General features: G+C 35.1%; 1 protein-coding gene across 1 annotated transcript; it reads right to left on the bottom strand.

The window, feature by feature from the left end:
- Window positions 1-336: 336 nt before the first annotated feature.
- On the bottom strand, window positions 337-20,769 carry LOC136799966 (alpha-taxilin-like). The gene is made up of 12 exons (XM_067056587.1): window positions 20,526-20,769; window positions 8,331-8,529; window positions 7,281-7,363; window positions 6,784-6,843; window positions 5,960-6,213; window positions 5,487-5,538; window positions 4,032-4,151; window positions 3,264-3,338; window positions 2,648-2,740; window positions 2,268-2,363; window positions 1,567-1,686; window positions 337-755 (listed from the first exon to the last, which is right to left on the bottom strand). The coding sequence occupies exons 1-12, from the start codon at window positions 20,580-20,582 to the stop codon at window positions 555-557; spliced, it is 1,410 nt and encodes a 469-aa protein (XP_066912688.1). The 5' UTR covers window positions 20,583-20,769; the 3' UTR covers window positions 337-554.
- Window positions 20,770-23,322: the final 2,553 nt, after the last annotated feature.

Raw genomic sequence — 23,322 nt, forward strand, 5'->3', positions numbered from 1 at the left:
ATTTGGAACCTAAGAGTACCAAAATTACGAGGTTTTTAAGTTTAGCCTGGAAAGGAACCTTCATAACTTTTGATAGGAAGATTTTCATGGCATGTTTTATACCCCAATTTTCATCAGCATTTCATGCTTTTTCCGCTGGAACCATCAGATTTTGAATATTCTCAAAAAAAAAAAATTTTTGCCCAGCCACCCGATGACGTCATCTGGCAGGTGACCAGTGTTTAAAATTAAGTTTTAGACCCTCTAAGGATCATCTCTACCAAATTTCATGCTTTTATCACCATCTGAAGTATTCTTACGTTTTTATGTGCTAACAGACCTCACTATAACGAACAGTTTTCATTAAAACTTTTTTAAGTTTTCTTATTTTCTCGTGGTACTAAAAATGGACAAAAAAATTCTTTATGTAAAAACGTACGATACAATTTTATAGTCAATGGGGTGAAGCAGAAAAAAAAAGATCAGCACACAAAAATTCACACGCGCACAACAAAAATGTTTGAATAATATAACAGCAAAGTTCTGGGTCAAACGGAGAAAAGAATTCCCATCGCTCATTCGTTGTTTGTTTCGTCTGTCGTTTCGCTTTCAGTCTCCTCGCTCTTTGGTTTTTCGTCAGAGACAGCCTGCTCGGCGTTCGTATCAGGAAGAGCTGTTGTCTCAGGTGTGGGCGAAGGAGTTGTACTGCTGACCGACGGATCACTCACATCAAGTGACTGGTCTGGACTATCTGTTGCCAGCCCGTTATCAACCGGCTGCAAAAAAAGCAAAAAAATCGAGAAAAAAAAGGAAAAAATCGTACATTCATTGACTTATTCTACAATCATGGTCATAATATTTGAGAAAAAGGGGAATTTCCTGCAACATTTTGAAAAACACAAATGGTTTTTTAGTGCTCTAACTTACTTATGGAATGTAGAGTTTAACTGTGACTTTTAGCATTAGATTTATTTAAGACTTAGGACCTTAGGATCTCAAAAAATGTTCTGATACGGCTGAAATATGGCTTGAAAGCCAATAAAACCTCTCGAAATTTGATAAATACAACGATCATAAGTTAAAGTGCACGCACGCATATAAATTCTAAAAAATGTCAAAATTTCCGAAGATCTCAATATGTTCGACCTCGATTGTAGCACCTTTACGGGTTGTCGAAATTGAAAAGGAAATAATGGAAATTTAAAAGTTTCAGAAAATTAATCACTTGATGGGTAAAAGAATGGGTAAAGATTTTGGTCATGGAAAGTTTCAGAAAAAAAATTGATTTCATTTAACGGAATTGATTTTCTAATTTTGAAAATTCGAACTGTCGCAGAAAACTTTCCTGATTTTTAGCACTGAAACTGACTGCTAGGCACTACAAGGCATTTTTTTCCAGGGTAATGTAGCCATATTTTTCTTGGTAACCAGCCTCAATATCGTAGGCGGGAGTCCCTTTTTCCCTAAATAGAAGTTAGTACCAGGTACTAAAAAGGAGGTGGCGGTACCTTAGACAGAAATTTTTCTTGAAAATCAGGGTTAGTACCCTTAATAATGAGAAAGAATCCAACAGTAAGTACATTGTACCTTTTGTTCGTCCAACTGTTGTCTAAGAGATTTCCTTTCGACTTGCAGTGCGCGACAAAGTCTTTCCAATTTTTCGATTTTGGTCTTTTGACTGCTTATAGTTTGTTGATTTTGAGTGCGCTGTAAAGAGAAATATAATTGAATTGAATGTAGAACTCCTTAAAAGTAAAACGAACCTATTTGAACGGTTTGAACCACGTTGAAACAGTCTAAAGACTAAAGTTTTCTTTCCGAGTGTCAATAATTTTGATAGTCATCCTCTATCCCCATGAATCTTTTCTGGAAGATCCCCACTGTCGAACGTGCTAACATACACTGGGCTCAACTTCAGTCTTTTCAAATCAAATGTAGGCCCAATTGTAAAATTGATAAAAAAGTAACCAAATTCAACCAAATCGAACCATTTTTGAAGTCTGTAGCCTGCCCTACAATTTTAGCCTTGTTTTGGTGCTAAAAATTGTGACCACGCACCTAAAAATCAAAATTTTCAAAAAATGAAAAAAAAACCCCGCCAGATATTCTCCCAAAGAACTGGTGTGCAAAATGTCAATTCAATCGGACTATTTCTGAAGTCTCTAGCCTGTCCCAGGGTTTTGAGGTGACATACAGACATCCTCAGATTCTACCTCAACTTAAGTTGAGAATGAAAGTACTCCATGTTTTAACTATCTCCTCTTAGTTAAAAAGTAGTGCAACGTTACCTCATCGACCATCTGAAGAAGTGAGTGGTTCGTATTTTCCCATCTGTTCTTCCACATATTTGACTCTTTTTCCAATTTCCGAATGGTCTTTGTCATCTAATGTGAAAGAACCAAATGGAATGGATAATTGCAACAAGGCAGATCTTTTTTCTATCCGTAATCAACTTATACTAACTGTTCAGTATTCATTCTTTGAAAATCAGGCTTCAGTACATTTTGGTCTTGAAAAAGTCTCAAGAACCCAAATTCTTTACGAGATGTCAAAAGCCGACATGGTAAGTAGTCCATTCAGAAGGGACGGCTTACTACCCAAATCGAGGTCAAGGTTGAATAATAAAAAACTGAAATGGATGACATGACGTTTCAGCCAATCTCCTTACCGTATCCATATCTTTTTTGAAGGTGGCAAACACTTCGTTACTTTTCGTCAGTGTCGTTTGGAACTCCTCAAACTTCTCTGTATATAGTGCTAACTGAAGTGGAAAATTACACACAAGATTAATTCCAACACCTAGGTGTTGCAGCAATAACATAAATTCTTGATCTTGAGACATCGATGGATTCTTGGCTGTATATCGGTAAATCATTCTAGGCTGACCATAACAAAATGTTGGCTTGCCGTATGTCAAAACATTTTTGGGGTCGGCAGATTTCGATGTAGTGTCGGTCAGGTGACGGCAAACCAACAAGTCCAGCCCTATCCATTACTCCAAAGTAAATGTTTTCTTATCCCTTCGAATGCTACGCTTAATATTGTCTTTACACAGACCTAGTATCTACGATTGATGGAGTGTTGGCGAGAGAAGGGAGACGACGAGAGAAGTGTTGTTCTCTAAAATCATACTTAATCGCAGAGGTCTCCGTACGGGAATTTGTTATCAAACAGACAATGCGCATAGAGTGTACTACGAAGCGATACACGTGAGTACAGGGTACAGAGTGAGCTTAATACAACAAGTACAATTTTGATGTGAAAGCGTTTATTTCCGAACTTACCTGAGCACGTAATTCAGCTTCAGTTCGAAGGAGTTCCTCACATTTCTTTTTGTAAGTTAGTGATTCTTCCAAGACCTGGAAACAAGGAGAAGTGAAAATGAATGATGTATTCTGTGGTACACTTTGACACACAAACACCATGATGTTTCTCAAAGACATATTATTACCAAGTTCATGTATGTTTTTCTGCAACAGAGACGGTAAGGTCCTAATTTGTCTACATCCTGACTGGCTGAGGACGACCACAAATCAGGACTTCCTCCTCGATTTTAAGGGTCAAAACTGCGGGTTTTCCCAAATCGCTTCAGTCACTTTAACGTCCTCAAAAGTGCAAGTACATAAACCGCTATTCTCAGCAACGACAGCACGGACAGATTTCTTTTGCTATCTTGTTTATAATTCATATTCATGATATGCACCATTGCAATGTCTTCCGTTCCACCCAATAGCTGATTGGTTGAAAGTGACGTATTGACTGCTTTTACGTCACTTCCAACCAATGAGCTATTGGTTCCATGACGTAATGTCAGAAGACATTGCAGTGGTGCATATCATGAATACTAGGATGGCTACTTGATAATCATGACCAATCAAAACACTTGGTAGTAGAGCCTTGCAGATTCACTATTAAGAATATGGTTCTGGCTGCTAAAAGAACAAGTAATTTCCTTCACTCACTATCTGGGAAAAATTATCAACTCTTCCTTAGTTTTGCGTCATAAATGGGTAGAGGGGCGTTTCATGAAAGGGTGGAGGGCGTGAACTTACAGAGTGTTTCTCTTTCAGATGGTTTTCCATTTCTTCTTGTGCTATGATATTTTGTTGTTGAAGTTTCGCCTCACATAATTGCAGCTCCAGCTGCTTTGTTTTCAACACTTTTTCTATGTGCTAAAAAATGAAAACCAATCCCATATAGAAAAGTCACACTCACTGGAGAAAATCAGATAAAAACGTCACTACATTGAAGGAAAAACAAGCAACATGCTGAATGGACCTACCTAATGATTAACATCAGATGAAAATAAGAAAAAAGTGACAATAATTATACAAAAATTCAGAATGGAAAAATAAAGCTTGTGTGTTGAATAATGTAAAATGGTAAAAAGGAATTTCCCCAAATACGAAAATCACTTGAACCATTCAGGCCCAAAAAACCTTTTAAGCTGTTTTTGGCCCAAATTTGCCCAAAATAATTTTCCTTAAAATTCTGGCTTCGTCACATTTTGGGCATTGCCATTTTGCATCATTGTGCAAAAAATCAGAAAATAATTATGAGTCAACATTGAGAAAAGCTATATTTTCTTATTTGGTTAAAGGGAATTTCCCCCAAAATACGAAAATCCGTCTTTTAAGGCGAATAAGAATTTCCCAGGAAAAACCACTTCAGTCATTCTTTAGAGAATCTTGCCCTCCATCTTTGTACAAAAAATCAGAAAAAAGTAATGACAGGATTTTGCACAAAGTCCAAAAAACCCTATTTTTAGGCAGTTTTTGGCCCAAATTTGCCAAGATATATTTTTTTTCGAAAATCAGGCTGCGACACATTTTAGGCATTGCCATTTTGCATCATTGTGCAAAAAATCAGAAAAAAATAATGAGTCAACATTGTTAAAAGCTATATTTTCTTATTTGGTTAAAGGGAATTTCCCCCAAAATACGAAAATACGTTTTTTAAGGCGAATAAGAATTTTCCGGGAAAAACCACTTCAGCCATTCTTTAGAGAACCTTGCCCTCCATCTTTGTACAAAAAATCAGGAAAAAGTAATGACAGGATTTTGCACAAAGTCCAAAAAACCCTATTTTTAGGTAGTTTTTGGCCCAAATTTGCCCAAATAAATTTTTTCTCAAAAATCGGGCTCCGTCACGTTCTGGGCATTGCCATTTTGCATCATTGTGCAAAAAATCAGAAAAAACTAATGAGCAATCCTGAGAAAAGCTGGTAACAGACGGACGGACGAACGAACGGAACTAGAACTTTCTGGATAGTGCAGTGAAAAAAACAATTTTTGCAAACACATGTAATTCACAGGTATAATTCTCGTTTGTCAATTCCAATTTTTTAATTCTTACTTCGAACATTAATAGATCAGCTCGTTTATTATCTTTGGTTAACTTCTATTAAATTTCCAACCTTCGGCAATTAGCCTCCCCTTGTTGATAAAAATTTGGAAATTTCCTCTTTTCGTCAGAAACCTCAGAAACATGATAATGAATTAAATTACCTGTTCTCGCACTTCATATTGCTCCACTAGACCTTTCAACTTTTGAGCAAGACTGAAAAATCAAAAATAAGAAGTCCCGTAATGTTCCATTGTTTACTTTTTGCACATGGATCTGATCCGCAGGCTTCTGCTCATCCTCCATTGAAAAAGTTTATCTATAGAGGTAAGCGATTCAGACTTATCCGAGAAAAAAAGCAACGAGTATAAATCGAACCCGTTGTATTAGAAGTGAAAAGACAAGCTTGTGGTAGTACAGCCGACTCTCTCTTATTTGAAAGCTTTAAGGGTCCAATAAATTTCTACAAATTAACGTAGGATTCGAATTATAGAGACTTTTTTAAAGACTGTCCAGCTGAGGGGACTTATATCTTAGGTCGAATTACAGAACGATTCACGAAATAGGGTCGAATTGAAGATAATTAACTGTCGTGAATTTTTCAGGTTTTTAGAGATTAGAATTCTGAAAGACCCACTCATTATTATCTTGCTTCAGTTGTTGATTTCTTTTATGATTGTCTGCCATCTGTGACGTAATATCACTGATAGTGGCTTGGAATTTTTGAGACAGTTCTTTGCGCTTTCTATCTTCCTCTTCAGCTCGCCTTTGTGTTTCTTCTTTGATTTGTTTGTTATGTTTTTGCAACTCACGACAAAGACTTTCCAACTTGGCTTTTGCGATCATCAATTTATTGTACTCAGCCTGTAGATGGTCTCTTTCACGCTTCATCTAAATATTATATAAATGTAAGGAAAAATAAAGAAGTCAAGTCGTAAATCCTTAACTTAATACGATTGATTTAATGATTTTGAAAGGTAAAAATAAAACGAAGAGAGTAGAGGAAGGATTTTTTTAATAGTGTTGCAAGCAATTTTTAACACTGCAGGAAAATATTAATATCTCTGACTGCTTTACCCTAAATTTTGATGGTGATAACTTTTACAATAAATCTCAATTAACCAAAACAAAGCTTCCTTAGGATAGTTTTTCCTCATTTAAAGACATTAATAGAAGATATCGGCTTTCCGAATTCTCCCCGAATGATTACCCATGATGCATTGCACACAAAAAATCACGGACGATATTGACTTTCCGTGAATTTTTAGCGCAATGCATCATAGGTAATCATTCGGGGAGAATTTGGAAAGCCAATATCGTCTATTATATGTGATTTATCTGTTTACTTTATAAAACGTCCTCCTTTAACCTGGAGATTCCTCTGAAATTCAGTCATTTAGTATGTTAGACTAAAATAATGCGAACTCTTGTATCATTCTAAAAAAATAATAATGACCTCACCTTATTATGTTTGTTGTCTATTTCTTCCAATTTCGATTCCGTTGATTTTTGTTCTGCAGCCTGAACGAGATAAAGAAAAATTTAAGGTACATAAGTTTCATACTCTTGTGTGTTTAATTGTAGAAGGGGGGGGGTCATTTAGCAATTTTTGGAAAAAATCACCCCACATCACTTTATAATGATACCCATTTTATGACCTTTATGCTACGAAGTGCCAAAATTGGCCAAAAACCTTCATTCTCCTAGGGATTTTTAGCAAAATCAGGTCAATAGCACTTAATTATGACCCCCCCCATTTTGTTGATTTTATCTGGAGTACCCACCGCCTGCTTATTCCACCCCCCCATACAACCAAGCACACAAGAGTATAAAATATGAATCTTTTTTCTATTTCTACTAAAGACATGATGTAAACTTTTCTTAATCTGGCAAGTTCTAAATTTATTGACACAAGGAGAAAATTAAAAAAAAATTTGTGTGGTAACAGCTCTTCTTACCAGTTGAACATATTTCCTTGCGAGAGCATCCATTTTCTTTTCCGGCGATTCCAAACTGTCGAAAACATGTACCAAAAGATCAACTGAATAAAAAAAATGATGATAAATTCTCATTGAACATAATAATGCATGATACCACGTGAGTAGCTACAATCAGCGCCAAAATAAATTGGCAACTTTGGGTATTTTAACGTTTTCATAATTTAAAGCTCGGCTGAGGATTGCAATTTCATTACTTCCACTTTGTTTTAGGGGACTTTTCGATTTGGGAGGCGTTAATTAGCTTCCAGGCTATGTTCTCAGCCTCATTGGAACATTTTTGAGCTTTTAGATCCTGAGATCCTAAGGTCGTAAGTGTTTAAGTCTAATGTTAAAACTCAGAGTTAAAACTCTACTTTCTAACAGTAATTTAAAGCACTTAATATTCACTTGCATTTTTAAAGTTTTGAGTGAATTCCCCTATTGTGCCAAATATTATCGGCGCTGATTGTAGATATGAAGCTATAGAAAATATAAAAGTATAATCCCTTACTCTTAGGTGCCAAATAAACGGCCCCCCGCTTGTTAATTTTTCGCTTTTTTTCCAACCCTCCCAGACGTTATTAGGACCCCCCCCCGTTTATTAATTTTTGAAAAAATTCCCAGCTCCCAAAAGGAAAATTTCTTGTTTTACTCTAAAAAGCCTAAATTTAGTCTATTTTGACCCTTTTTAGGGTTTTTAAAAGTCCATTTTCCAACCCCCGGTAATTAGGTCCCCCCCCCCGTTTATTTGATTTGAAAAATTTTTCCAACCCTCCCGTTTATTCGAACCCCCCTGTTTATTTGGCACATAAGAGTACACTGCAGAAAACACAAAAGGTAGCTAGCAACTTCTTAGCTATTAAAATAAACCTTTCCCTAGAATTTCAAAAATTTCAAACAATAAATAATATAAATAATAATATATCTAGAAAGGCCTGGGCAAGCATGGGCGTCCATGAAGGTAATCAAAGGTAATCAAACTTATTGCGAAAGATATCTATGACAGTTTAAAATTCTTGTCTCTCTTACCTAATTTCTTGTCATCTCCTTTACTATTTTTGTGCGCTTTTCGTGCAATATTCTGTACACCTCGATCCATAGCTACTGTTTCAGGAGTTGGTCTGTTCTTCTTGCCGGAGAGGTTTTGTGTTTCTTCGTTGTCATTTTGGATCAATTCCTTTTCGTCTTGTTGAATTTGTGATTCTGTAGACTCGACCATTGTGTTTCCCTATAAGAAAAAAGTGCAAAATAAGTTGAAAAATTTACAATATAATAATAGTAAGAAGTTTATCAGAAGTTGGCTTTTTTTTTTAATTATCAACTTGAATTTCCAACTTAATTCCTTTATTAACTATTCATTTATTTGCCAATAATGTTCGTCTGCATATAAAAGTAAAACCAAATTACCAAATTCTGAATAATGGAATGCTTGCTACCCTTTGCAATCAGTGCTCAAACTATTTATGAATAGAACAGGAATTCTGAAGTTAAACTTTCTACATCTCTACATACAAAATGGTTGTACAAAGGTGGTTTAAGTACTTTTAATACAAAGTGGCTTTTTAAATATAATTACCTTTGATTACGTCCTATAAGCTGTTAAAATACAAGCTAATTATGACATTATAATCTAAATGAGATTATGAACAATCACAAACTAATTGAAACACAGTTGTTTCGCATCATACTATATACAAGTGGAAAGTTTGGATAGAACAGTCTGGTCATGTATGTGTCTGACCATCTGGAGACAGCTTAAAATCAATTATGCAGAACCTGGCTCATAAAACTTTTACTACTTTTAAACAGAATTTTAAAAGAAAAGAAAGGTAATATCAATATCCACTATGAAATTTGATTTTCAATGTATTAACCCTGCTAAAAAATGGTACTAGTAAAAATCTTTAGAAAAAATTGAATTATTTACAGACCAGCTCCTAAGTGCGGGGTAGCAACACCTAGAAGGGTAGTAATTTTCTATATAATTTCTGTGCTCTTCAACATTTCTAGCTTATACAATGGATGTAATGATTGATGGAGGAAAATAGCCTTTTAAGAGAGTTTTTGGACTCTAAAAGGTCTGGGGTAGGAGGTCCTAAAGGGCCCAGGTCAGGAAATAGAAGTTGTTTTCATGCCGGTAAAATCATTCCAATTCTTTCAATCTAGCCAAGAAAATGACTTAAAACTTGGCAAATATACTCACAAAAAGTAGTAGAACAATTTTCGAAAAAAATCTCTGGGATCATCCCCTAGTGAAAAATGAGTAGAAATTAGCCATTTTTGCCTATTTTGACCCTCTCTAGCAAATCATGTACTTTATAATATTCAAAAACTTAATAGAAACGTAGAAAATGTTGAAACTGATCTAAATCTAAAATTGAAAAGGGATACTCATCTGTATATGGCATGCAAAAAGGTTCTAACATCAACATCCTACAACAAAAACATAGAATGCAGAGGGGTCTTGTCTGAAACAAACACAAACAAAAACAAAAAACAAAAACAAACCCAATATCTACGGCTAATTTCAAATTCATTGCCGTAGAGGGTCTGTTGCCATTGTCTTTTCTGGTTTGAGATTTCTCAAACCAACCGCTACGATGGAGTGCTGTTGGAGTTTGGCGAGAAATCGGAGGCGATAAGACAAAATGGTCGTCAGAGTTGTCAGAAAGTATAGCTAGCTAAGTTTGTCGAAAAAAAGTCTTTTCATAACAAAACTGACTTCTTTATTTTTGAATAATTGGAATAAAAGATACTCTAACTGAAGACATTCTATTGCAAAATAACTTTTTTTGCACAAATCGAATGTTTTTTGTTTACATTTTGGATCTTTGAGTTCACGAACATGAGAGAGAAGTTGTTTGATTGGAATTGGAATCTTGTTTTTAAAGTGGTTTTAACTCCAGTTCTTTGCAAAAGAATATACTCAGAGTATCTCTGCATGTTTTTATGTTCAAATTCAGTATTACTCTTACGGCATTCGATCTATGTAGAGTGGCTATAGTTTGTTTTGTTGGCATAACTTTTGTAATTAAAGTGTTTGTATTTTTCTTTGGCGGATTACATGGAAAAATAGGGTAATTGTAAAATAATTTTCTGTTAGACAATATTGAATATTTCTTCGTTACTTTTCAGCTTTTAGGCAATTACTTTTTTATTTTCTGGTTTACGGACATTCAAAGATGATCTTTTGAACCGGAGGATGGGAAAAAAATAAAAATAAAATTGCTCTTTTCAAACTTTAATGTTAGAGAAAATAAAAAAAATATGTTTTGAGAAAACTTTCATACATTAACAGGGCTGCAAATAAATATTTTTAGTCAATCGGACATCATGTCCGACAGAAATGAAATCCTGTCGGTCAAACTCAAAATCCTGTCGGTCATTCAGTGTATATTTTTTTTTAAAGTTACGGAGAAGGCGAGTAGGAAAAATAAAAGTTACCTTTAACAGTTTGTTACTGTATATAACAGAGAAATTGATTCGATAAAAGTGTTCTTAGAAACACCTTTGGAAGTGGTGAAGAAAGCAAGTTGATAAAAGTTAACTTAGAAACACTCTTAAAAGTTAAGAAGAAAGCGAGTTGATAAAAGTTAACTTAGAAACACTCTTGAAAGTTATGAAGAAAGCGAATTGATAAAAATGATCTTAGAAACAAAGAAGGTAAGGAAGAAAGCAAGTTTACGAAAGTAATTTAGAAACACCCTTAAAAGAGTTACAAAGAAATCGGGTTGATAAAAGTGATCTTAAAAACAAAGAAAGTAACGAAGAAAGCAAGTCGATAAAAGTTAACTTAGAAACGCTCTTGAAAGTTATGAAGTAAGCAAGTTGATGAAAATGGTCTTAAAAAAACTCTTGAAAGTTATGAAGAAAGCGAGTCGATAAAAGTTTAACTTAGAAACACCCTTGAATGAAAGTTACGAAGAAAGCGAATTGATAAAAGTGATCTTAGAAACACTCTTGAAAGTTACGAAGAAAGCGAGTCGATAAAAGTTAACTTTGAAACACCTTTGAAAGTTACAAAGAAAGCAAATTGATAAAAGTGATCTTAGAAACAAAGAAGGTTAGGAAGAAAGCAAGTTGACAAAAGTAATTTAGAAACACCCTTAAAAGAGTTACAAAGAAAGCGGGTTGATAAAAGTGATCTTAAAAACAAAGAAAGTAACGAAGAAAGCAAGTCGATAAAAGTTAACTTAGAAACGCTCTTGAAAGTTATGAAGTAAGCAAGTTGATGAAAATGGTCTTAAAAAAACTCTTGAAAGTTATGAAGAAAGCGAGTCGATAAAAGTTTAACTTAGAAACACCCTTGAATGAAAGTTACGAAGAAAGCGAATTGATAAAAGTGATCTTAGAAACACTCTTGAAAGTTACGAAGAAAGCGAGTCGATAAAAGTTAACTTTGAAACACCTTTGAAAGTTACAAAGAAAGCAAATTGATAAAAGTGATCTTAGAAACAAAGAAGGTTAGGAAGAAAGCAAGTTGACAAAAGTAATTTAGAAACACCCTTAAAAGAGTTACAAAGAAAGCGGGTTGATAAAAGTGATCTTAGAAACAAAGAAAGTAACGAAGAAAGCAAGTCAAAAAAGTTAACTTAGAAACACCCTGAAAGCTACAAAGGAAGCGAGTATTAAAAGAATAGGCTAAGTAAGAGACAGGGGTGTAAGAGATTTATTTTCAACTCTCAAGTTAATGGTTTATTCCTTTTTTCATTCGGACATCATGACCAACACAAAAAATTTTCAGTCGGTCAAATAGCTTTTTCAGTTGGACATCGATGACCGACGCTTATTTGCAACCCTGCATTAAAGAACGTTTTTTGTAGGGAAATTGTGCTTAAGTTGTGTTTAAAGACCTGGACCCTTTTACTTGCCCTTCTTGCTTTTATTAAAGTTAATTTTCTATAAAGTTTCCTTTTTATGGCTGTTCAGTACAAGGTCGGAAGAGCATAAATAAATAAAATATTTGTAAAATCCAATTTTATTTTTATTTTATTTTTGCAAAAAAACGTCGGCGATTCCGTAAACCAGAAAATAAAAAAGTAATTGCCTTAGTTTGGCTCAAAAACATTAAAAAACAGCCAAAACATGCTTAAAAGTGACCCTCAATGCACCCCATCCCTTTGTTTACAATTGTCGTACTTTGGCGGTCATTTTATTTCAAAATTATACTTCGTCGCAGAGGTCTCCGTACGGAAAAACTTTTATCAAACAGACAATGCGCACAGAGTGAACTACGCTACGATAAACGTGAGATACACTCTGGTACAGAGTAAGAGGGGTCCTACTCCCACCATTTTTCAGGGGGGACTAAGGAAAAGAACCCCCAGCCAAATTTTAGAAACAGATACAATCAAGCAAAAATAGTTTAGCCCCCTCCTCCTCCTATATAGACCACCACCTTAGTTTTTATTTGACGTCAACTAGATAAGACGCTTCTGCAATGCTCTTCGAAAAAATGGCTGAAAACAAACAAAAACATCAAAATTCATGAAAATAACATCAAAATGGATAAAGATCAGCCTTAAGAAGCAGCCTCACCACCTCAAGCTTGCACGCTGTCAAGATGAACTGAAGGCAAAGACCTGGATGGCTTAACATGAAAAAAATGTAAAAGATCAGTTCATTATGAGTGCACACAGTTACCTGTATCAACTACAAATATCTGTGACATCCTACAACGATCATTACTTGTTCAAACTGCGTATGAATAACGAAAAACCTAGAAATAAAGTGGGAAAAAACACTCAACATATGCATGATGCAAAATGAACTTAAAAAGACAAGACAACGTCATACAAAAACTGAACCACGAGGTCAACACCAACACAAAAACATGTGATTCCATTAAAAATGACCTCAAAACCTTTCTGGCAGGAAAACTACAAGGGATGGAGGACAAGACAAGAAGCATGATAAAGGAGGAAAGAAAGCACACAGCAGAAATAATGATGGAACATCAAAGAAAACATACGTCGAGATTACCAAGAAGCAAAAAGAAGACTTAAAATCTGCCAAAGAACAAAAGGAAGGAAGAAAGTGAAAAAAGGAGAAATAGAATGGTCACACACAAACAATATTTATATACAAATTTATCATCATCATCATCATAAATTTTTGAAAATTTGCTATCTTTTACTTACCAGAAAAGCACAGCTTTCTAACTTTGAACTTTTGGAACGTTCGTGCTTCATTTTGAAAATAACGAGGATGAAAAATTACCATCGATCCCGCAAGTAAAAAGAGATATTCTTAATAGTCTACGAAATGTGCGCAGACACATCGAATGGAATATCTCACAAATTAATGACACAAAAAACTGAATTTTTTATTTATTATTATTATTTTAATTATTATTAGGTAACATCATCATTGATCCTAACTTGACAGTAAGAACAATGGAGCACCAAATATAACAGTGTTGTATAATTATTACGAACAGTCAAGAAAGTTTGTGCGACGCAAAAATTGCACGATAAAAAAAGTGCTAGGAAAACGCTAGACTAGAGTCTACTTTTGGCTGAACTTTGCTTTTTGATAATTTTTTATGACGCTGAGTCCAGTGAAGTAGACTAGGAGCATTTGGCGAGGTCGCCATTTTGAAAAAAAAATATTTGAAATCCAAATAACAAAAAAGCTACTTGGAGTTGAAGGATATAATCAAAAATGAGAAACAAACACGATTAACAGATTTGTAATCCCTTATTCTCAAATAAAAATATTGCTTCATACTGTTTTTACCTTCCAAAAACAACTAAAATCTGGCGGACTGTTTTACAGTCCGCCTAGGCAAAAGCATATTACCATATACTACCGGGCCACTTATCAGCGCCAAAAAGTCCATAAAAAAGCTCTAAGTGGACCCCGGGCTAGGAAAACGCCTGCTGAAAATTGAAACTAGGAATTTATTGAAATATTTCACTATTTTTTTAAGCATCAAACTTTTTATTTTTTGTAAGTAATATAAATAATATAAAGTTTTTAAAAATACTATGTTTTGAGAGTCAAAGGACAATCATGGTAAATTTGAGATGGGTGGATATTGGGCGGACTGGCGTTTTGCAAGTTCCAAGATTGAAATTAGACGAGACTAAAAGACGGGGGCCTTTTTGTATGTAATCTTAATTCATCATTTCTTTATTTTTATTTTTCAAAAAGGTGTTTAATTTTATGCAGATTGTGGGGAAATTCCCTGTTTTCCATCAGTTTTTTACCACAAATAGGCCAATAAATTTTGATCTAAAGAAGTTGGAACTTTGGTGTAATACACTTTTTTGCTCAGTTTGAAGAGCTCTATCATGTGATATAAGTCTTTTTTTAATTTGAAGACCCCCCAAAAATCATGAATTTCCAGGCCTTGCAATTTTGCCTGGAAACGCAAAAAATCGCCAATTACTCGTTACTTGCACGATAATATCGTGGAAACTTTTTGATTTTGTAATCTACACATACTAATTCGCGAGTTTCCGTTGTTTTTTTTGGAATCTAAAAGATGTATCACGAAATGAAACGTTTTTCGACCTCAGCCGCGCGACTAAAGATTGAAAAGAAGATTGAAAGCATCGTCGAAAAGAAAGAAAAGACCACAGATGAGCTACGCTAAAATTACATTGAAACACATAGAGAAAAATGTTGAATATGCGGTTTTTCATGGGATAGTAGGGGGAAATTTGTTCGTTTTTTTGAGGTCGCTCGACTTTTTTAGTCAATTTGGGTGCCAATTTTTTTTCGGACACTTTGGTGTGATTTTCGGACAAATACGACGGTCTCAGGCAAAAATCATAGGGTGAAAAATTAATGAAAATTTTAGCTTGAGAAAACGGAGACCTGTTGTATATTTTTGGAAAGCTCTCAAAAAATCAAGATTAGTGATATATTGCGAGTATAGGTGATTTCTTTACCTAACTCGAGATTAATCCTTAAAAACAGTGTTTTTCAATGTTTTTCAGCAAGAAACAGCTGTTTTGTCCAGTTTTTGCGCTTTCGGAAGCTCAATATCTCGAGTTAGGTACTGAAATCACTTATAATCGCTATATATCACTAATCTTAATTTGTTGAGAGCTTTCCAAAAATATACAACAGGTCTCCGTTTTCTCAAGCTAAAATTTTCATTAATTTTTCACCCTATGATTTTTGCCTGAGACCGTCGTATTTGTCCGAAAATCACACCAAAGTGTCCGAAAAAAAATTGGCACCCAAGTTATTTTGATTCCCCTACCCCTTAGCTTTCCAAAAATGTATAACAAGTGCTTTGACTAAAAAAATCGAGCGATTTTACAAATTTCCCCCTACTAGGATTAATTGACAGATGAATCCGAAGAAGAAACGAAAATGGAGGACATATTTTATCTGTGACAAAATTTTTTGTCAGCGGCTTGGTCAGAGGAAAATAAAGATAACCGAGACCCAAACAAAAGAAAATGGAAAGTCCGGGGTAATATGTGAAAGAAACTCATTTCAAAAAGAATATATACGAGCAGTCTAAAGAGGCCCATATGTCTTCATGGTGGTTTGCTGTAAAGCTTTATTACTGTATCTCCATTTATCAAATTTCACAATTTCAATTAGAATCTACCAAAGTATGAGTGCTGAAATTTGAGGCTTATGGTTTTTTTTAAAATATCCAAGTCTGAGTGAATAAATGTGATGTTGGTATTGAGGCGTTACTCTCTTTTTAGAGTCTTTTTTTTTATCTTTGAGTATTGACAAGAACTTGTTTTAGAAGAATTTGTAAGCAGACAGTTTGTCTACGAATTATTAAATATTATAAACAAAAGTGAAATATCCAACAGTCAGGGAAATCCCTCAATTGCAGTAGTAATTTTTTACTGCAATTGCGGTATAAACGTCATTTTTACATTTTTATATACGTCGCAATTGCAGTATATTCAAGAAACAGAATTCAAGATTCAAGGAGAAAACAGGCAATTCTTGTACATAATTGATCATATCTTTCTGTGGATCAGATTCTTTTAATATAAAAGGTCATTTTGTCATTTTTGTGTCATTTTGGTCAGCTGAATGGATTGACGCATTTCCATTGTTTTGTCTATTGGAACATGCGTGCCCAGACTCAACAGTTTATTGTACCCAGATATTTGTCTATCCGGAATAAAGTCCGTAGCCCCTCTGTTGCAATTTTGCGCGCAGCTGAGTGGCGGAATACTACTACGCCCCAACAAACCGCCTCTGGCGCTAAAAGGATACAGGAAAAGTGTGTATAATCCGTTATCGGAAGTAATTTCCGATTTACATTCCGAATAATTTGGCTTTGAAAAGAAGCTAATATACGATGGCGGAGCAGCACAAATGAACAAAATTGGTTTATTGAACTGATCGAACCAAAACCTATTGATCCAACTTAATCGAACACTCAATCTTTTAAGAAATCTTAGAGTTCGATTAATTTTTTTAATCGAACTTTAATTGTTCGATGGAGTTCGATTAGTTCGCTTGTTCTATTGGTTCGACAAGTTCGATTGATCGGGTCTGGTATACACCAATGAGGTTACCATCAATTTCTCTCCATTAGACCACATATGCGTTTGCAAATAAAAAATACATTGACAATGAATGGGTAAGCTTTCTAGAAATCCAAACATAAATTACATAGCTTTTACCAAAAAATAGGACTTTAGGATCAGAAACAGTCAAAAACCAGCTTTTTCCAATTTTCATCGAGTTGCAAGAATTAATTCCTTGTTTGTTTTGATCTGAAATTTTCAGTAGGGGTGGCCAACATGGTTCCCTTGCTCATATCAGGGGGCCCGAGACGGGGGTAAGAGAATTAAAGTTTCTAAGTAAAATCTTAATTATCACCCAAAAAAGTGCCTTTTTTTGTCCATTTCTTTTAAATAGATAGTCCCAGCCTTATTTCTCCTTCAGTAAAGCTTCCTATACCTTTTGTCCTTCAGAAAAACCAAACATATTGGCCTTAATTGTTTGCTTTCAGTTCCTGTAGCCAGTAGTGTGACCCCCTGTATTTCTATTTTATTCCGCGCGGTTTTTTCAATAGAGATGTCACATGACTCAAATCTTGTGGTCTTATTGGACTAGAGAAAGCGAAAGTGAAATTGCGCGATCTGATTGGATGAAAAAAGACCGTGGGAACTGAAACTGAAAAAATTCTCATTCTAAAACAAGATGGCGGCGAGAAAAGCACGTCTTTTGGTTTGGACATAAGATTGTAAACAACCCATTCTGGTTGATTGTAAGGTTTTATCTTATCTCATCTCATTTACATTAATTAGTAGAGGCTTCTTCAATGTTTGGGGAAGGTAATTCTATAAAAGTTATTTGTTTTTCGGTGGAAAAAAGCGTTTAAAAAAGCATTTTTTGTGGTCAAGGTTTTTTTTCTTCACAAATTTTTGTCTTCAATCTTAAATAGATGAACGAGTATTTCAATGATGGTTATGATTTTTTCACAGAAAATAATAAAACTATACAGGAACTTGGACCTTTTTACAGAATTTCAAAAAATCTATTAGTTCTGGAGATATATTGTAAATTTTAGACATTGGTAGTTCGCAATCGCATTTCGTGTTCCCAAACCAAACGCACGTGACCAATAGCAATGGCTTTCAAACCAGCAACTTATCCAGTGTGGAAATGATACAAAGTCCACACCAAATTGTTCAGTTAGGGAAACCATCCAGGATCCTGCCATTCTATCAGCCAGCAAAAACTGAATGACACTTGTAAACTTAAGTTTCTTACCATTTTCCATCAAAAACAATCGAAAACATTACTACTTCCCAAAGCCGGAGACCAAAGCAAATGATTATTCTTGATGAGGGCGCCCTTTTGGATCTATTGTTAACTCATTTAAAATGGTGGACAGAGTTGCGGAATGACGAAGACGCCTGCTGCTTCGAGGGTGGTAATGCCAAAACGCCCAATATGATCAGCCAACAGAAGGCGAGTTTGTTGCCGCGCGAGTTATAGTCAACTCAGGTAATCGTTACGCACTTTTCAGAGAAAGGTTGATTTCGCGGCTAATTCTTGCGATTAAAGGCTAGTTGAGCTCTTTTTAGATAGCTAAAGCATTTTCCAACCTTTTTCATTCATATAAGCTATCTTCGATAAGCCAAAATTCATTATTAAGCAACATTTTTCAACTGCGTAATGATTAGGTGCCAAATCTGCAATTATTCCGCATTTTTCCCTCTATCGATTCCGTGGATCGGAAAACTGTTAAGAAAACCAATTGGCTATTAAACTGGGTTGAAAAGATATTACTTGAAACAATGTATTGGGGACTTTAAAGCTTGAATGGTAACTTGAAAAGGTGCGTAATGATTGGGCTACCCTGGTAAATTTTACGCACCTAATTGATCCGCGGCTCTTGTTATTTATCACGGAATATTCAAGAAAAAACATTTAGTGGGATAAAACGTACTTGAATTAGGCTGTTTCTTAGCAACAACCATTTGCGCGCTATCTTGTAGCCAGATCTCCTCAGTTCAAAAGTTACTTCATCCTTCTAAAATATCAAAATGGTATCGCTACAGCGCATTTTCTTTGAAGCAAATTTTGGCGAGCGGGAAGTCAAAACAGAAACAAATTATTGGTACAAAAGGTAGGGAAATGTTTTGGCTTTAATAATAATTTTACTTCAAGGTTAGAAACCAAGTATATCATGAAATATTGTTGATTCAAAAAGTGCGTAAGAATTAGGAGTGCGTAACGATTACCTGAGTTGACTATACGTCATGCATTCCACCGTAGCGAAAGCTCGAACAACATTTCACAATTATAAGAATATCTTATGTGCTTTTAATTCTATTTGACTTTGAGAGCTTCATGGAAGATGAAGAAGTAGAAAGATGAAAAATGCGCTGGTTAATTTTTTTTAAATAGGTGTGTTCTATCATTGTTGAAAGTTGAAGAAATTTCTACCAACGCATAATTTTTTTACAGCCAATTAAAGGCACAGTCTGCTTATAATTACTATGTTTGCTATATCATCTAGGCAAAAAGCGGTAAAAAAAGACACAAACACAATTTTTTTATGAGTGTGGTTATGATTTTTTTGATTGCGGCCGCCTACAGTCAGGCACATCCTGGCAAATGAACGGGGTATTTTTCACTTGCGACCATTGGCAAATGAACGGGGTTGAAAACGAAAGTGACGTAATGGCGCCGAATACCCAGTTTAATTGAACCGGGTTGGAAATATTTTGCTTCATTTCAAAGAACTGCATAGATGAAATTTTTTTTCCATGGGTCAATTTTGTCTACGAAGATTGAAGAAACTTTTAACGAAAAAATAAAGTTCCCAGTTTTCTTCATTTTTTTCCCTTTTTCAGTTTGAAGTTCATTTTTATTAATTTTCACGCTTTTAGCCTGAGACGTCCTATCTCATTTACACTGGGTGACGAATACCCCATGCAAATGCTCACCCCGTTCATTTGCCAGGATGTGCCTGACTGGCGTACAGGAACTCGCCAAATGTTCCTAACTGTTGTTATTTGTTAAAACTGAGGTCTACGGCAAAAAAAGTTTCGCTTGCGGAACATTGATTGGTATTGCAGGGGGGAGTAGTTGTTTTTTTTTTTGGGGGGGGGCGCTGTAAGCCCTGAAACAAACTTAATTTCTTTTTAAGTGAGATTGAGATAGTAACTGCTGAATTCCAGCCGGTCCCAATCTTCAGTAGAACAGACCATATTTTTCCAGCTGGTCCTAATACTGCCTAATACACCGTTTAAGAGTGTCAACTGCGCACGTGTCAATCCAATTTTCCATTGTTTTGATTTTAGCGACCACGGAAAATTCACTCTCCTCCGTAAAAAAACGGTAGGTAAACATCTGGTTCTCATAAGGAAACATAGCAGAAAAACGGTAGGTAAAGAACTCCTTTTAACCATAACTTCTTTTCCTCTTGATGAATTTTTGTGAAATTTTCAGGAGAGAATTATGAAATTATCATTGATATCATGTTCAAATATCTAAATCATTCTCTTTAAAGGAGAGAAAAAAATTCACAATGTTTACATTCCTCTAACCTTTCACAGTACTAAAGTAAAGTGCGCATTTATTTTTACCTACCATTTTTACCGGCCTCTGCAATGGAGTACCGTGAAGATAGCGAGACTCCTAAACGGTGTATTTTCAGTAGTTAGAACAGACCACTTCCCCAACAGACCAAGTCCCCCTTCGGTGGATGCTTTCGAAGAAATTGAAGAAAGAGTCGTCAGGGAGCAGAAAAATTATTTTAAAAAGCCTTACATTTGGAACCCCAGCTGTTGTGTTGTTTTCTTCCATTGTATTTTCCAGAGATACCATGAATTAAGATTAATGTAGTAGGGAATGTAAGTGAGCAGATAACTTCCAATTTGAGCAGAAAATACAAATAAAATGTTATGAAACCTCTGAAAGGGTAAATCCAGACCACCAGCTATAAAACTGAGCAGTAAAGCAAGCGCACGCTTCGTTGGAGATTCGTAAACGCTTCGCTTCGATTGTTTATGCCGAGATAATCCACGCGCAGTGAGCGGAATCGACGCGGAAGGCGCGAAATGTGTGGCGGAAGGGTGGTTGTGAAAGGGGTTCAACCTCGTCCCCGTGTATCCCAGGCTTTATTTACGTTACTGATATTGACGCCAGAGAATAGTACACTCATTTCGTTTTATAAGCATACGGTAAATTTCGGCTGAAGCTCACTATGCTTAGGTAAAGTTCAATTTTGAGCCTCGACTATGCTTAACCCTATGATTGGTAAAAAAATTATGAAGGGGGGTAAAAAATTTCGCGCATTTTCCCCTATCTTTAATCTTGAGAGAAATGCAGACATTCTATTGTTTTCGAATGTTGTTGTTATTATAAGTTGTGTTATTTATAAGAGATTAAACAAAAATAAAATCACCAATTTTGTTTGTAATTCTCTTCTTCATTCTTCTGTTATTTTCTGAAGTTATGGAAATTATGATTCTAGAAGTTTCTTTGGCTGAGCCTCAACACGGTGGTCATTTTTGGCTGTTTTTCTCCCACTTGCTGAGCAACCTTGTTGAACAAGGGTGTTTTTTGATTGTTATATAGACTACACAACATTTCTTTTACCATATCAACCTTTGAAACAGTTTTCCAAAAAAAATTGAAAAAGTTTTTTGGAAAAAAAATTTTCACGTGACCGAAAAATGACGTCATCAAAATTTTGAAGGAAAAAAAACTTCGAAATAGCGTAAAAGTAATACCTTCATCCGATAGCTCTTGATGAGTAGTGTTCGAAAATGGGGTCACTTTTTATATAGACCAATTCCAAAGTCGAGAAATTGAATTTTTAGTTATGCCCATATAAGGTAAAAACCAACGATCGATTAGGCAATTTGGCTTGGAAATGCTTAGGGGGGTATTTAAACAGTATGTTCCCGATAAGCTACAGACTTGAAATTTGGTATGAAGTAAGGTTAAACAAAAGCAAAATTTTTGGGCTTGAGACTTTTTCATTTTAGGCCTTTATCTTGTTGCTAGGCAACATTCTTTAAAAAGACGGGGGTCAAAATCGGGTTTTTCCGGTATTAAAAATCGGGAAATCGGAATAAAAAAAATTCTAAAGCTCAAAATTGTTATTTTCTCATAGGGAGTCTCCCTACCAAATTTGGTGATTTTACGACAACTCTAAGAGGGTGTTTAAATAGGGTGTGGAATTTCTAAAACTAAAGTTTTGAGTAAAATAACTTTTAAACTTTAATTTTCTGTAGAAACTCTCATAAAATTCAATCTTTCTGCTTATTTTTTGAAAAAAACTACGCCTTTAACTCTCTTGGAATGTTACTTTATCAAAAGAAAAGATGATTTTCAGTCGTTTAAGCCAATAAAATATTTTTGACAAATTTTCGACATAACCCCCTGGAAATTTGCCAGTTTTAAATTTAGCAACCTCGTCCCAGTCTTCAAAAAGCTTTAAAACTCGATATTTCGGCTTCAGATTTTTGTAGAAATAAAAGTGACCCCATTTTCGAACGCAGAATTTTCCCCTCTTTCCAATAAAATTAATTTCAAAATTCAAAAACAACTTTTCAGTTTGGTTTTTTTCAAAAAACTGCCAAAAAAGGGACTGGAAACGAGTTTTGAAAATTTTCAAATTTTGAATTTTTTTTGGAAAATCATAACATTTATGAATATCCATTGGTTTGGCAACACAAAAACAATATATAAGGTAAATTAAGGCTAGTGGGAGATTTTTGACCATATTTTGCCGCCGTGCAAGGTATGCTTAGCATATGCTAAATTTTTCTGGAAATTTGAGCTTCAGTATGCTTATAAACGCTATGCTTATAAAACGAAATGAGTGTATTAGCGAGGTTAAGCAGGAGTTTATTTTGTGCCGTACCGTAGGGTTTTAGGCTCAGTCCGGGTTGTTTTAGCCTGACTCCTATAACGTCACGGCATCAAGGAAAAAAACAGTTAAGCAGAGAGGCTATCTATGCCGTGTGACATAATGTTTGTTTTGCCGCCTTTCACTTTCGGTTCCAGCTTCAAAAAATTTTGTTTGGTTTTTGTTTTTCAGCTTTCTTTTTCAGACTTATAATTTCACGGCCTAGATCCACTCCCCAACCAACGACGTACAGGTCAAAATCCACAGGACACAAGCAGCCTCAGGAGTTTGGCGCTAGCCCGCGAAAATCCCACGGTATAGAGCGCTTACGGTACAAAATAAACTCCTGCTTAACCTCGCTATTATCTAGCACTATCAGTAAGCATCAAAAAGCTGATAATACTCAGGGGAACGAGGTTGAAAGGGGTTGTGATGCAGTCGGCGGAGAGATTTTCTAGAAATATGAGGGTTACCTTAGACAAAAAGAATACGTTAGATGACCTTGATTATACCCCTGTCTCGTCAAAACACTGAAATCTAAGTTTTATTATCAAAGTGTAAGCATATCCCCAAAGATATTCTTCTCATTTTTAAAACTAAAATTTTCAATCAAATCGTCATTTATTCATTGCAACAAAAGTAGCCGTGCAAGCATGAATACAAGAAATGTTTTTTTAAAAAACCTTGACTATAAAGTTAAAAAAACAT

Source organism: Clytia hemisphaerica, unplaced genomic scaffold (genome assembly GCF_902728285.1).
Source record: "Clytia hemisphaerica strain Z4C2 unplaced genomic scaffold, Clytia hemisphaerica genome assembly, whole genome shotgun sequence".
NCBI lineage: Eukaryota > Metazoa > Cnidaria > Hydrozoa > Leptothecata > Clytiidae > Clytia > Clytia hemisphaerica.

Coding starts and splice junctions, on each gene's coding strand:
- LOC136799966 (XM_067056587.1), bottom strand. CDS start 20,582: ATGGTATCTCTGGAAAATACAATGGAAGAAAACAACACAACAGCTGGG. Junction 2,741..3,263: donor AAGCTGAATTACGTGCTCAG/GTAAGTTCGGAA, acceptor TTTCCACTTCAG/TTAGCACTATATACAGAGAA. Junction 756..1,566: donor AACAGTTGGACGAACAAAAG/GTACAATGTACT, acceptor CTTTTTTTGCAG/CCGGTTGATAACGGGCTGGC.